General features: G+C 47.0%; 1 protein-coding gene across 2 annotated transcripts in view; it reads right to left on the bottom strand.

Moving 5' to 3' along the window:
- Positions 1-2,233: 2,233 nt before the first annotated feature.
- The window catches only part of NDRG1 (N-myc downstream regulated 1), a 59,510-nt gene continuing 46,534 nt past the window's right edge, over positions 2,234-15,209 (bottom strand). The window contains exons 14-18 of one of the 2 annotated variants that reach the window (XR_003793514.1): positions 14,662-14,697; positions 10,820-10,871; positions 7,922-8,204; positions 4,816-4,894; positions 2,234-4,405 (exon numbers count right to left, since the gene is read on the bottom strand). Coding sequence is in view for 1 of the 2 variants with exons in the window: in XM_029222598.1 (XP_029078431.1) it covers positions 8,023-8,204; positions 10,820-10,871; positions 14,662-14,697 (270 nt within the window). In the remaining variant the exon portion in view is untranslated. Of the gene's footprint in view, positions 4,406-4,815; positions 4,895-7,081; positions 8,205-10,819; positions 10,872-14,661; positions 14,698-15,209 lie in introns of those variants that run through there. The other variant, XM_029222598.1, reaches the window with a different exon arrangement.

The raw sequence follows: 15,209 nt of genomic DNA, 5'->3' as shown, positions 1-15,209 counted from the left end.
AACAGAAGCTCAGAAAGGGAAGGGAGCTTGACTGAAGTCACCCAGATGGCCAGTGGAGGAGTCGGAATGCAAATCCAAGTTGAAGTGACTCTATAACCCATCTTTTCCCTCTACTTTTAGAGCTTCCAAATGTGTCAGAGCAGGAAAACATGTCAGGACAGGCGATTCTTGCATCATTTTTGCTTCTTATTGTTGTCTCTCTAGCTCTTTTCACAAGAGAAGAGAGTGTCTGACTTTCAGATTATTTACGTGCCTAAGCGTCAAACAAAATCCGGGCTAAACCAAAATCCATGACTCCCCTACAGATCGTTCCCTCCTTCAAATCTGAACCAGCTCTCATATGTGTTTGAAGATGATTTTGTTACCCAGTGCTGCAGACTGAGCGACGGGGCGGTTATTCCTGAGGGAATTCTGGGTGGCGAATTGTGGGTGGGATTCCTAGACAGGGAAGAAGGGTTGAGAATGTGCCCTCCTTAACAGTGGCCTCCGGAATGCCCGATGCAAGGCATACAGTGGCGCTCAATGTGTATTTGATGAATAAAGGAAATTGTGTACATGTTCCTACTTGTATTCAGAAGATCTCTTTCTTCCAAAGGTACATGACAATCCGATTTTTATCAGCCAAGTCTTAAATGCCATAGAAAGACATTTACTATTGAAAGAAGTGTACATTTTTTTTGGAAAAAAAACAAAACAAAAGAAGAATTCCTGTGTGAAGAGAATTTACCCCATGAATAATCTCTTCTCAAGTCTACATGGAACATGTTGGATTTTCGTAGAGTCACCTGCCACCTACAAGCTACAAGGACTAGATGAACGCTGACCCCATTTGAAATTCAGCAGACACCCGAGAGCTAGGTTCTTACTGAATTTGCTTCCCAGTTTGGGAAAATGAGCATGGCTTCCAAGATCCTAGGAAGCCTGGTTGGTGGAATTGGGGGTTTTATCCTGGGAATGGGTGGGATGGCGTGGCCGGAATGCTCCGGTTTGAGAAGTGGATCTGTCCTATGCAGGCCCCAGAGGGAACGTCTCAGTCCCGTGTTTTGAAGTCATGGGGAAGGAGCTATGGGCCCAGCCGTGGTGTGCCCTGAGTCGGTAAAAGTTAAGAGTAATAACCCTAACGAAAAGCTGTCCCTTTATTTAGAGTGCTTGCTTGGTACCAAGCGCTCTTAAGTTGAATTATAGTACCAATCATCACAGCGATTTTGAGTAAGCATCTCTTGCCCGTTTTATAAATGGAAAGTCTGGGACTCAAAGAGGCTGGGAAATCTGCCCCCCAAAGTAGCAACCCAAATCCCAGCTTATTCCACTCTTCCTTGCTCTTGGGGAGGCCTCCGGGGAGAGCCTGAATGAGCCCTATCGGAGTGTCACGTAGGCGGGGGGCTCAAATAGAGCAGGAAGCTTGCCACTCTAGTCCCTTGTGACCCCATGTTCTGGGGGAAAAGGAAAGGTATGCTAAAGATTTGTCAACTTTTGGTGAAGAAATTTATGTAGGTGCTTGGAGTGAACATCTCGTGTGTGTGCAGGGGAAAGAGGAGACCTGAATTTACTGAACCACCGATGCTTGCTAAACCTTATTAGCATCTGTTGAGCACTTACCAGGCCTTATACTGGCTCCTTTACTGCAGTGTCTTATTTAATCCTCAGAGCAAACCTATGAGATGTGGCATTATTATCATTTACCCATTTTAGAAATAAGATAGCTGAGGCTATTAGAGGTTAAGTTATTTGCTCAATGTCTTACCAGCTAATGAATTACAGACCAGGATTGCAAACCAAGGTTAGTCTGACGTCCGAATCAAAAGGCACAAGACGTGCTTTACTGACAAGAGCTGCAATTTTAACTTTGAAAGTGATTCAGAGAGTGATCAAAGAAGGTAGATTCAAGTGATATGATTGTCTAGACTCTCATTGACATTGTAAGTACTGTGTATACCTAGAGATTGTGGGGAGGTAATGTAGCCTGTGACTATTATACTGAATTAGGTCACTGATTTTTAAAGGCTTACCTTGATCCAAAGTAACTGCAATGATAACCCTGCACAGCTGGGAATCATGGATGGTCAGAATGGCCAGCTGTGTATTTCTGCACATATACATACGTGTTGTATGTATGTGTAAATATTTATATGTGTGTGTGTGTGTGTGTGTGTGTGTGTGTATCTGTTTTCAGACTATGACTTAATATTTAAGTATTCCTACTGCCATTTTGGTGACTACAAAATACATATGAAGAAATGTCTTGGAATTTCCCAATAGAGGAAAAGTAGCACTTGGGCAATCTCTCATGTTTTACAACAGTCCGCATTTTTCTCATGATTTGTGTAGCACGGAACGTGTTTATTTAATGTGAAGGGCTTTCATTGCTCAAATTCCCTGTTTATAGCTTTTCCCCTTAAAGCAATATATTATCAGCAAAGTGACTTACTGGATTGGGTGAATTTTCTTGTATATTCAGTTATTATGAGGCAATGATGGAACATTGAACACATTCAGTAAATGTGCAGATGGTGGAAATTAGGCCCCAGATATTTTATACATGACAATAAAAATAGCTAAAAGTTTGGAAATGCACTGAGAAATATGAATTCTGGCATGTAGAAAACACCAGGGGTACAAATGTGTCCAGGCCGGAAGACATCTCATGTAAATATAAAATGAACATTTGGCATTCATTCACTTACTCATTTATTCCATGCCTTTTTATATCCCCAACTGCCCTGTGGGTACCTGGAGGTCAGAGACCATGACTGCATCCTCTGAGCCTTGTATGTGTCAGGGACTGGGTAGCAGGGGTTGGATGGATGGAGGGATGGGTGGATAGAGATCCATTGCCAGCTGCCTTGGGAACCAAGGGGAGTGAAATGAAGTATAAGGAGGGTTGCAGGAAGCAATGGGACCAGTTCTGACTTCGGGAGGCCGGTGGATCTTTCTATCTTTTATTCTTTACTGGAATTTCTCACTTAACCGATCTGTGCTTCAGCGTCCTCAGCTGTGAAATGCAAAATATGACAGTACCTTCCTTGTGGGGGTGATGATGTGATAACCAAAATGCACGAAGAGCTTTAGAATAGCGCTTGGTACGTGGTAAGCACTTAACAAACGCATCTATTATTTAGCTGAGTCGGTTTCCTTATGAACTGGGAATAACCCGCAAGGCGATGGTAAGAATTGAAGTCAGTGTTTGTGTCTGCATATTTTTAGTCCTATCGCAAAGGTAAAGGAAACATGTCACCGATATTCAGTTGAATGCTTTAATATTTCCATCCTATGCTTCTCGATCCCTTAACTTTTTATTTTTATGTTTTCATTTTATGCTGTAATTTGATTAAGCCCCCAGCTTCTTGAAGGCAGGAAGGGTGCCATACTTTTCTGTGTCTCCCAAACCCAGTGCTGTGCATAGCACATGCTCAGCTCTTTGAACAGATGTGCAGATGGCTGAGTAAATGAAGTGAATGATGCACTTGATACCTTCCAGCTAAATCCCCCTCATCAACCCAAAACACGTTATGTTATTATAATAAAGTCTAGGGGAGAATCCATTCCAGTACAAAAATAATTGCCCCATGAATCATTTCCAAGTACACTTCTATCCTAAAACATACTTTTTTCAAAATTGGAATTCAGATCGTGGAGTCCAATGGATGCCTCCAATTAAGATGCATGTGTGGACTCTGGGAAAGATTTCAGATGATATCAGGTGGATGAAGTTTTGGGAAAATGGGATTCAGGGAAAATGGCCAGAGCATTTTATTATGAAGGTTAAAAAGCATATAGCAGAGAAGGCACTGTTGTCTCTCACCCTCTACCGATGAAATGAAGATGCAGAAGCATCCTATATATTCAGAGGTCCCAGTTCCAGCTGAACCTGGGTTCTTTCCAATGTAGAACTGAGCAAAAATGACTTCTAAGGAGATGAAAAGCCTGGCACCAAACCCAGGTATGGTTTCGTGTATTATATGCGGTAAAGAATGTTTCCAGATCTCCATGCTAAATCTTATTTTTCACGCACCACTAGCGAAAGTGGGTTTCTTAGTCCATCCCATAAAGAGGAAAAGGAAGCTGCTAAACCTGGCTTATTGATGGCCATGAGAAAAATGTCAGCCTGCCAGTGAAGGAGGAGACAGAAGAATTAAGAACCAGATGAAAGATACGGTAAAGGCTGGTCACCGCCTGGGTGGGACTACTTAATGGAGGGACAAATGTCCCCATGGGCAGTAAAAGCCGCAAGGTCCTCTAGTTTATTAGTCCCAGGAACTAACCAATGTTCTACAGTCCCAAGACGTCAATAGGTGGCTGCATTAGTCATGTTCTCAGCCAACTGTTTTCCAGACAAGAGGGACGTAATCCATTTTAGAAATGGTTGCACAAGCCACTTCGTCTCTGTGAGCCTTGGCTTTCTTATCTGTGAAGCAGATAAAGACAAAAAGGGAAAAGAAACTATAATAAACGCTACATATTACTATTATTAGTGATGCATTCTCTGCAGGGTGCCCTTGTCACGAGGTCATATGGTCAGTGCTTCCTGGGGAGGGCGGGGTGTTCAGGAAATTTCTCGGAGCAGGAATGAGGAAGGGCCTTTCCTGCGACAGTGAGTTTGGCTGTCAGTGGGTTTAATGGCAAAGCACATAGCAATTCACCGGCTACAGCTACATCAACTACTCGGAATCCTGCCGTGTGTATGTGAGGGAGGGGATGGGAGTAGTGTGAACTAACCTCTGATTGCAATGTAGCGTCTCTCTGACCTAAAGGTGGGCCACAAACCCTAACGTCACCAGTTGAAATCACATATATTATCACAATGGTGACAGTTACCTCGAGATGCTCTTACGCTCATAGTTGATTGGACAGCGGCTGGACACTTGAATCAAGCTGGTCCCGTTCAATTCTTACCCTTGAAAGACACAAAGACCCGTTTAGTTCCAGGTCCAAGAACCAGAAGGTCAAGGATCCCACCGGTTTATGCTTTAGAGATGCAGGGAAATCTGTTCTTAGAAAGAAGGAGGCTCATCTGCTCACTAGGCCCCCTCCCTAACCCATCTCCAAACCCATAAGGCCAGGCTTCCCCTCTGCCCTTGGATTCCATGTGGAACACAGTTGAAGGGTTTCCATGCAGCCTGAGAAGCCCAAGATGGATTTAGGCTATATCTAGGGACCCATCCAGTGACCAATAGTGAGGTGGTGTCTGAGAAGCGGAATGAGGAAGGTGGCAGATGGGCCTCAGTTGCCCCTATAGAGCCTGCACGTGGTTGGTCTTGGTGCACACTTGGTCTCCCAGCTGCTGCTGACACCCAGGGGTCTGGGGATCGAAACCAAAATAAGCAGCTAGGAAAACAGAAATAGATCCCCAGCTGGCAAAACAGCCTCTGGGCAAACCATCTCTAAATAGCGTCTGACACATGCAAACACCTGCAACAGTTCATTTCTCTCGATGGAAGCCTGAGCTCCAAGGAGCTGATCGTGGCAGGTCCAGGGGGTCTCTGTGCCACATATGCACCCACTGCCATGGTGATTCCTTGCTGGCTCTTCTATGCCTGCCTTTCCTTTGCTCCTGACTCTCACACAGGATCCGTCACAGAAAAGGCCCTTATTGTGAATGTAGAATAAGGATGAGCCTACACGCTTCTCCTCCTGCATCTAAAGCAGGGCTCCTTAACCTCGGGTCCTTGGACCAGGGATCCATGGATTAAATTCAGGGGTCGTGTGCTTGGATGGGGGGAAATGAATCTTTGTTTTTACTCATCTCTAATTGCAGTGTGGCACTGTGGGCCACAAACCCTAATGTCACCAGTTGAAATCACATGTATTTTTCTTACCACAGTTGCGGCAGTTTTCTCGAACTGCTGTTATGCTCATCACTACCTTGAAATTATATTGAGACCTGCCTCCACATCACTATTTAATAAAGAAACGTCACACAGTCGGAACATTTGGAGAATTACACTTCACCATCAGTGGTTTCTTTTGCACTGTTATGTGCTGTATTTCATGCGTTAAAACCCTTCCTGACGTGCACACCATGCACGGTCACCTCCTCCTTCCCTGCCCAGGCACTTGCTGCATGATGATGCAGGCTGCAACAGCGTTTACAGCTAATTATGCTAAGAAACTCTTCAGGGTACGTGAAGAAAAAGCCAATATAATAAACAGTAAGATGGTTGTTTAAAAAGGAGGGGGGTGTTAAGTGTGGGCTGCATTTAGGGACTTGCTTCCAAAGAACAAGTATGGGGCTTCCCTGGTGGCGCAGTGGTTGGGAGTCCGCCTGCCGATGCAGGGGACGTGGGTTCGTGCCCCGGTCCGGGAAGATCCCACATGCCGCGGAGCGGCTGGGCCCGTGAGCCATGGCCGCTGAGCCTGCGCGTCCGCAGCCTGTGCTCCGCGGCGGGAGGGGCCACAACAGTGAGAGGCCCGCGTACCGCAAAAACAAAACAAAACAAAACAAAAGAACAAGTATGGAAAAGCAGAAAATGTAACTTAACAGTTGAGACACCTGGCAAACACGACCTCAGCCAGGCGATCAAAGTCAACCTCATCCGTGTTAAATCACGTTGGCCCATCATGCTGACGGCACGAGGTGATGAGAATGGCACTGAGCCTCCGGGGTTTTCATTCCAAAAACTCAGAACCCCAACTGAACCATGAGAAAACCATATACGCAAACCTCGATTGAAGGCCATTCTACAAAATGCCCCACCAGGGCTTCTCAAAACCGTCAAGGTCATCAAAAGCAAGGATAGTCTGAGAATCTCTTACAGGCCAGAGGAAGCAAAGCAGGCATGATGACGAAATGTAACCTGGTATCTGGACGGGATCCTGGGACAGAAAAAGGACAACAGGGATAAACTAGTGAAATCCCAGGAAAGTATGGAGCTTAGTTAATAGTAATCTATCAATGTTGATTTCTTAGCTGTGACCAATGCACTGTAGTAACATAAGATGATAATAATAATAGGGGAAACTGGAGGTGGGGTATATGGAAACTCTCTGTACTATCTTTGCAACTGTTTTGTAAATTTTAAACTAATTTTAAATAGAAATGGGAGGTGGTACTGAAACCTGTTGTGTCTACATTGCCCCTGCCCCCCTCCCCCTGCCCCCCTCCCCCGGCCGCTGCATGGAGACGCATCACAGCCAGGCACGGCCCTCCATTTCAAAGAAGCAGCTACAAATCTACATGATCTTCCCCATGAATGAAATAATCACTTGTCCATGTATCTGGGGTAGGAAGTAGGCGACGTGGAGGAAGAGGCAGGCAGCAGAATCAAAGCCTCAAACCCCCGATACCAAACGTTTGCCAAGACCGTCTCTTTGAAAAACTGGGAGATTTTGTCACCTGCTTCTGTTGTCCATTAAAAAAATGCCAGAAAAACAGGCTTCTGGCATCGGCACTGAAAAGTGTATATATGCACCGACGTTAAAAATCTACTTCTTCAAGTTCACGACAGAGATTTTGCTCTTCCAAACACTTCGGAGCCTCTGCATAAATTCCACCTCTTTCCCCGCTTCCTGTTTGGCTTTGTTAAAAGAGCTCGCCACCATTCCCCCCTCTCCCCCTCTCCAAATCAGAAGGGGTTTGGTTTCCAGAAACTGGGTCTGTTTTTTCTTTAGTTGGAAAGGAAACAGGAAGTAGGTGGGCTGGGCTTCCAACAAAACGTCCCTTCGCGCCAGGATGCTCAGGTCAGCCTAGCCTTGGATTGATCAAGTGTTTGCTCTGTTTCTTGTTTTTGGCAGTTTGGTGTCTCTGAGGGAGGGGAAGACAGTGGCCTCTAGGCCGCTCGCTAGTGGAAACAGGACACTGAGATGCTTCTTTCCCTTTGGTCCACTCCACCCCGCCCTCGCTGGAAGGGGAGCCCTTCACAAACCCAATCTCACTTTGTCCTCACCAGAGCTCACTCGTACAAAATAAGCTTTGGATTAATACCGAGCTACATGTGGTTGGCAGGCAGGGGCGGGGAGGGGCCGGAGGAGGGGCAGCTACAGCGATTGATCCCAGAGTCCAGGGGCGGCCGTCCCCAAGGCCACCTAGCAGGACACCTCCGTGGAGTTGGGCCCTGCGCTGCTCCCGGGGCCACCGGAGTTGGGGACGATGTCCAGCCGGGCGCCCTCGCTGGTGTGGGAGCGGCTGCGGGCGCCCTCCAGGGACGTGACGCTGGAGCCCGAGGCTGTGCGGGACCTCATCAGGCGCGTCATGCTGGCGGAGGGCACTGTGAGAGAAGAGAGAGACCTGTGAGGGCATGGGCCAGCGCTGGAAGCACCTGCACACCGGGGATGCTGCCTGCTGTGCGCCCCACCTGCCTGGGCACCTTTACTCCTGTCCATCCTCGCAGCCATCCGGCTGCTGGGCTCCGCATCGTTTCTGTCTCTGCCCACACAGGTGGAGCGCAAGACCCAGGTGGAGTAAGGAAACCAAGGCCACACAGAGTGGTCAGCTGTCGTCTCTCCCTTCAGGAAACCTGCGAGCTCCCAGGTACTATCAACAGCACTGTCCATTCCAAAGGATTTAAAATGCCCTTGAACACAGCAGGTGGCTTACAAGGTGGAATGAAGACAGAAAATCGCCCGCCTGTACTGGGTGGAATGGCATCCCCCCAAACTCACGTCCACCGGCACCTCAGACTGTAACCTTCTTTGGAAATAAGGTCTTTTCAGATCTATTTAGATACGATGAGGTCACCCTGGGTTGGGGTGAACTCTGATGCCATGGCTGGTTTCCTCTTAAGAGGAGGAGACACAGGGGCACACGGGGAGAAGCCATGTGAAGACAGGGCAGGGGTCAGAGTGATGCAGCTACAAGCCAAGGACTGCTGGCAACCACCAGAAGCTGGGACAAGGCAAGGAAGGATTCTTCTTAGAATCTTTGGAGGGAGCATGACCCTGCCCGCATCTTGAGTTTGGACTTCTAGCCTCTAGAACTGTAGCACTGTGAGACAATAAATTTTTGTTGTTCTCAGCCACCCAGTTTGTGGGGATTTGTCATGGCAGCCCTGGGAAACTACTACACCACCCGACCGAAACATCATTGCCAAGGCCGTATTGAATAATGGATATCACACACTGTGGTAGCTGATAAATACAAAGGCATGTAAGGGTTACACTATGCACTCAATGGGCGTAGGCGTTGGCTTTCTGTGGCAGACACCCACAGACAGAATTCATTCTTGCTGTACCGAATCCTCTTCTTACAGAGCTAGTTGCTGAATCCGGAAAAAAATTGGGATCAATCCTGTATCTGTTGCTCACATATTCTCTCTGAGCCCCTATTTCTTGACCCCAGATCTGGGGGCTTACTGACCTTGCAGGGCTCTGGTGACCCTAGCATGGTGTCATGGATGCTGAGGGCTCATCATTCTGGCCCGCTGCTGAGCAGGCACTCAGTAAATGAATGATTACTTTGTCTTTAGTTGATGCCTCCAGCTCTCTCTGCTGTCTTTCCCTACGACCTGCAGGATGCTTCAGCTTTCTGGAAATAGAAGCTTATGTGGGGGGGGCGGAAAACAAGGCCTGCCTTTCACTTCCTTTCTCCCCAGAATGCACTTTCAAAGCAGAAATCTAAACCCAGGGCAGGTCCAAGACAAACGAGTTGCAATTCATGGCTGCAAGGTAAATGAAGGCCTTCTCCAGTTACTGCCTTTGCCTGCACATTTTCTCGGAGGGAGAGAGGCTGGAAAGGCAGGAGACCCACGAGTAGATGGAAGAGGGCACGCTGGGACAGGGATCCTGTCCGAAGCATGTAAATCAGGCTCGTCCACTCTCAGCCACTCCAGAAACTAAACACGGCTGAGGCCAACCTTAAGACTGCATTGCAGTCAGTTGACCAAACATAACGTTACTATTTTAAATGAGCACACAGTTTAAGCCTCAACAAAAAAAGGGGGGGAAGTGATGAGACGCTCAGACTTCCTTGTGAAGGCGGGCACGTGAATTATAATTCCAGGCCGCAGACAGAAAGAACCCAAAGAACCACATCGGGGCCGGAACCGTGGCCGACACACCGACATATACCAACGGGGGCTGCTGCCCAGCAGTGCGCTTACACTTGGTGTTGCCTGTCCTGGTCACGGGACCGCATTTCTGAAAATGTGTCTGTGAATAAATGTCTGTAAATAAACGATAATCATAACGCAAGAAGCTCCAAGTTCGTTAACTGTGCTTCTATTTATCCTTCAATTCCCAAATCTAATGATTTAGCAAAGACATGCTCTGTCTTGAATGTAAGTGGCTTTATCACCCACTTGTTCAGAGCTTTACACTTTTCAAAGGACTTTCACAGATCCCCACTCTGCTCCTTAATCTCTCAAAGCCTCCGTTTCGTCATTTGTAAATGAGGATAAGAGTATCTCCTAGGATTATTGTGATGATTAAATAAGAAAAAAATAAAGGATTTATTAATCTTTCATCACCACCACCACCACCACCATCACCACCAATCACTGCCACTTTACCAGCATCGCCATCATCACTACAAGTCTCTTAGAAAGTATGTAATCAAACTTTAAAAGATCTTCATGGTCTTATTGTTTGTTGTCTTCTTTGTGCTCAGAGGGATAATCCTCACCTAAACCTTAAAACATTCCCTGGCGTGAAACAGCTTCTGTTCAACAATGGAGGGAGAATGAGGCACTGTGGTATGAGGAGACACGGGAACCCCTGCCCTGCGGCCCATCCTCCACACACCTAAATACTTCTTCCCTGACCTGCCCAGTTTGCAAAGAGCCTGAAGCCGGCCAAGGTGATACAGAATACTGTACTTATCCCAACCTGGTTCCAGTTCCCACACCTGCCCTTCAACCCACCACCTGCCAGGAAAGGCCATACTCACTGTATCCCATGCCCTGCACGAAGTACTTGAAGGCCTCGGCAAGCTTGGCCGGCTGCAAGAGAAAAGAGGGGAAGTGCTGTCAGTCACCAGAGGTCCAGATCATGCAGCCGTGCCTGTGGGCACCTTCATTAAAGAGCTTGGCCCAAGATAGAAGGCCACCTCAGGTGGATAGGACAAAACACAAAAGGAAAGGAAAGACTATGGGATAATTATGGAGACCAAAATTAGCTTTGACCAGAAGTTACATGACCTGTCTGAGCCAGTTTTCTCACCTCTAAAATATGGGCAGAGTGCCACACCTACTCCTGAGGGCTTCTCTAAAGAAGACATCATTGGATAAAGTGATGTGTCCAACTCAGGGTCTAGAATGTAATAGCCGCTCACTGTGCTAAGGGCTTTGCAGCATTATCTCATCTTCCCGACAACAGCCTTATGAGGTTAGTACCATCTTCATATATGTTTCACAGCTGAGCAGACTTGGAGAGAGAAATAATCCGTCCAAGGTCTCATGATTAATCAGTGGTCTTGTATATTAACCCAGGGCTTTCCAAACCCCATAACAGTTTACTCTCAGCCTGGCTGGCTGGATGAAAGGATGGTGGATAAATGGATAGATGAAAACGAAAAAAGATCGATGGAAAGAAGGAAGGAAGGAAGGATGATGGATAGATTAATGAAAAGAGAGGCTGTATGGATGGAAGGGAAGAAAAAGATGGTCAAAGAAGGAAGAATAGATGAATGGATGAATGGATGGATGGATAGATGGATAGGTGGACAGACAAATCAATCAACTGGGCTACTTTAAGTAAAATGAGTTGGGAATGCTGAGAACACACCCAGTTCTACCAATTACACTCAAAAATTTAATCTAAATGGGAGGTGAAGGCCATATTCGCAGGCTAATTAATTCCAACTCTTTTTTTTTTTTTTTTTGCGGTACGCGGGCCTCTCACTGTTGTGGCCTCTCCCGTTGCGGAGCACAGGCTCCGGACACACAGTCTCAGCAGCCATGGCTCACGGGCCCAGCCGCTCCGCGGCATGTGGGATCTTCCCAGACCGGGGCACGAACCGGTGTCCCCTGCATCGGCAGGCGGACTCCCAACCACTGCGCCACCAGGGAAGCCCTAATTCCAACTCTTAAATGCAATGTCCTGGGTCTATTCTCACACCCTCTCATTTCACTGGTGAGCAGTCATCGGGGAGGGAGTGTCCCTGCCCACCTCCACCAGCTCCTGCCACTTTTCTCAAAGAGACAAATGACATTTAAAGAAGAGCCTGTGCTGCAACTGGCCTCTGGGGGTCACGTGATGATTTTAAGAAGGAGATGAGAGTTGCAGGGACATCTGTGTTCAACATGGCGGACAGAAACAAGAGGACAGGCTTGGAAAAGAGAATATCTGGGCCCAAACTCGGCTCCCCTGGGTGACCAAGGGCAATCTCTCCCATCTGTTAGCCTCAGTTTCCCTTCTGTGACTGTGATAGAATGCATGCTCTTCCTTCCTCTAAAGACTGTTGCAAGGATTGAATGGAATGAAGGATGGGAACGCCCTTTGTAAAAACACACCCAACTTGCAAGGGCAGGAGGAGGAGGGATTACACAGTTACTGGTCCTCATTGGGCTGCTCTCCTGGGAGCCTGGGCTAGCTCAGCTCCTGCCATGACATATAAAACGTGTTTTAACTAAGGACAGAGTTAGATTTTTCTCATTTCAAGTAGAGAAAGGAATAAAGGAAGGAAGGAAGTATAGGTGGAAAGAAAAATGGCGCCCCTTCTCTGCAGCCAACTTATGCTGCACTGTCTCAGTAGCAGTGTCAAGCGGGCTGGGTGGATGAACTAGTCACTAGTGTGCAGGTATTAATCCTGTCTCCATCTAAGCAGGGCTCTACTGGAAACCCATCTGTTCCCTCTAGAAACTGAGACATCCCATCCTTCTCTGGCTACTCCAGCTATCAACTGGGCAAAGCACAACAGCAGATAAAAAGTTGAAAATAATTTGTTCTTTGCCAGTGGGAGCAGAGAGAGACACTGGAAACAGAAGTTAAGAGAGCCACCCGAGGCCACTTGTGCCTGCTCACTCTGCAAGGGAGGCTCCCAGGGAGCTCAGCGGGACTTGTCAGGACTGGGGGGGCACCTAGAGCTAGAAAAAGGCACACATCTGATTGAGAAATCGCTGGATTACTGAAGCTCTGAAGTCCCTTTCAGGACTGGAGGGAGAAAGAAGGTCAGGGGACAGTTTGGTGGAAAAGACAACCCAAAATGCACAAAATATTTCATAGTAAGATAGAGTGCAGAACTGTACTGATAGAAAATTATAAGAAGAGATAAAAAATTCATTCACTTGTTAGGTGGGGGGTGGTATTTATGGGTGGAGACTTGGAGGGGACAGTTATTGTGCAGCAAACACACTACAATGATATGTTTATATGTGCATACGCACATACGCATACACGCATACATATACATACGCACATACGCATACACGTATACACACTCACATACACGCATACGCATGCACGTATACATATACATACGCACATACGCATACACGTATACACATACACACTCACATACACACATACACACATACGCATACACGTATACATATACATACTCACATACGCACATACACACGTATACATATACATACATACACACATATGCATACACGTATACATATACATACTCACATACACGCGCATACGCATACACGTATACATATACATACTCACATACACACATACACACGTATACATATACATACATACACACATATGCATACACGTATACATATACATACTCACATACACGCACATACGCATACACGTATACATATACATACACACACATACACACATATGCATACACGTATACATATACATACATACACACATATGCATACACGTATACATACACACACTCACATATACACATACACACATACGCATACACGTATACATATACATACTCACATACACACATACACACGTATACATATACATACATACACACATATGCATACACGTATACATATACATACTCACATACACGCGCATACGCATACACGTATACATATACATACTCACATACACACATACACACGTATACATATACATACATACACACATATGCATACACGTATACATATACATACATACACGCGCATACGCATACACGTATACATATACATACCCACATACACATGCATACACGTATACATATACATACATACACACATACACATACACGTATACATATACATACTCACATACACACATACGCATACACGTATACATATACATACACACATACACACATACACATATGCATACACACATATGCATACAGTATACATATACATACTCACATACACACACATACGCATACACGTATACATATACATACTCACATACACACATGTGCATGCACACACAGACACAAACACAGAAACACACACACACAAACACAGAAACACACCCTTTGGTCCGTCTCTTCTCTGCGCTCCCTGCTTTGCCCCTGGGCTACAGGAGCCTGTGGCTCCAGCGGAAGCCTGTGGTCTTTGGGGTCAGGCACACCTAGATTCTGGTGCACGACTGCCAAGCTGTGTCCACTCGGCAAAACCCTTCACCCCTGTGAACGCCAGCATCAACTACTCCACAGGGGCTTCTGGGGGACGACCAAGCAAGTCCTGACATGCAAGCACCTTTTATAAACGGTAGCAGGTCCAAATGTGTCATCAGATGTAGTAGCAAGGTGGGCGGCCAGCAGGCAGTGAGGGAAAGGGGGGTAACGGGTCACAGAGGCACATGCCCTCCACCTGGGGAGCGGGGACAGGTGTAACTCACCTGGGAGATCTGTGGGAGGCCGCCACAATCCGCCATCTGGGAGAAAGAAAGCTGGTTAGTGCCAAAGGCCTCACGTGGAGGGGATGCCGGCTCTGTGGACCAGCTCCAAACGGGCATCCACTCTGCCCGCTGCCCTGCCCCGGGCCTGCCTTGCTGAAGGGGGCCTGGACATGTTACAGGTGGGGAAACACCCACCTCACCTGGCACGCCTGCTTTGATTACTATCTGTCTCGGCATTAAACTCCGCCTTCTTGGCAACCATTACTTGCAGCTTACAACAGGCCAGGTGCTGTGCTAGGCCCCGTAGATGATTTCTCTGCTCCCCCCAAAACCCTGGAAGGGACGACTGTCCCACTTTAAAGGCAGAAACTGGGCCAGAGAGAACTTGAGGAACTTGCAAAGTTCTGGCCAGGGTCTGTCTGACCGGAAAGCATTCACTGCACGAGGCCCTGGACACACAATCTCTTTAAAGACCCCTCAGAAGGAAACTGCAGGATTCAAGGCTTCAGGCCTGATGGGGCTCCTGGTTGGCCACCCTTGGTAAATGC

The sequence above is a fragment of the Monodon monoceros genome, unplaced genomic scaffold (assembly GCF_005190385.1).
Source record: "Monodon monoceros isolate NGI ecotype Baffin Bay Population unplaced genomic scaffold, NGI_Narwhal_1 Super_Scaffold_14, whole genome shotgun sequence".
NCBI classification, from domain to species: Eukaryota; Metazoa; Chordata; class Mammalia; order Artiodactyla; family Monodontidae; genus Monodon; species Monodon monoceros.
The sequence above is the reverse complement of the archived record's forward strand: the minus strand, read 5'-3'. Positions and strand labels throughout refer to the sequence as shown.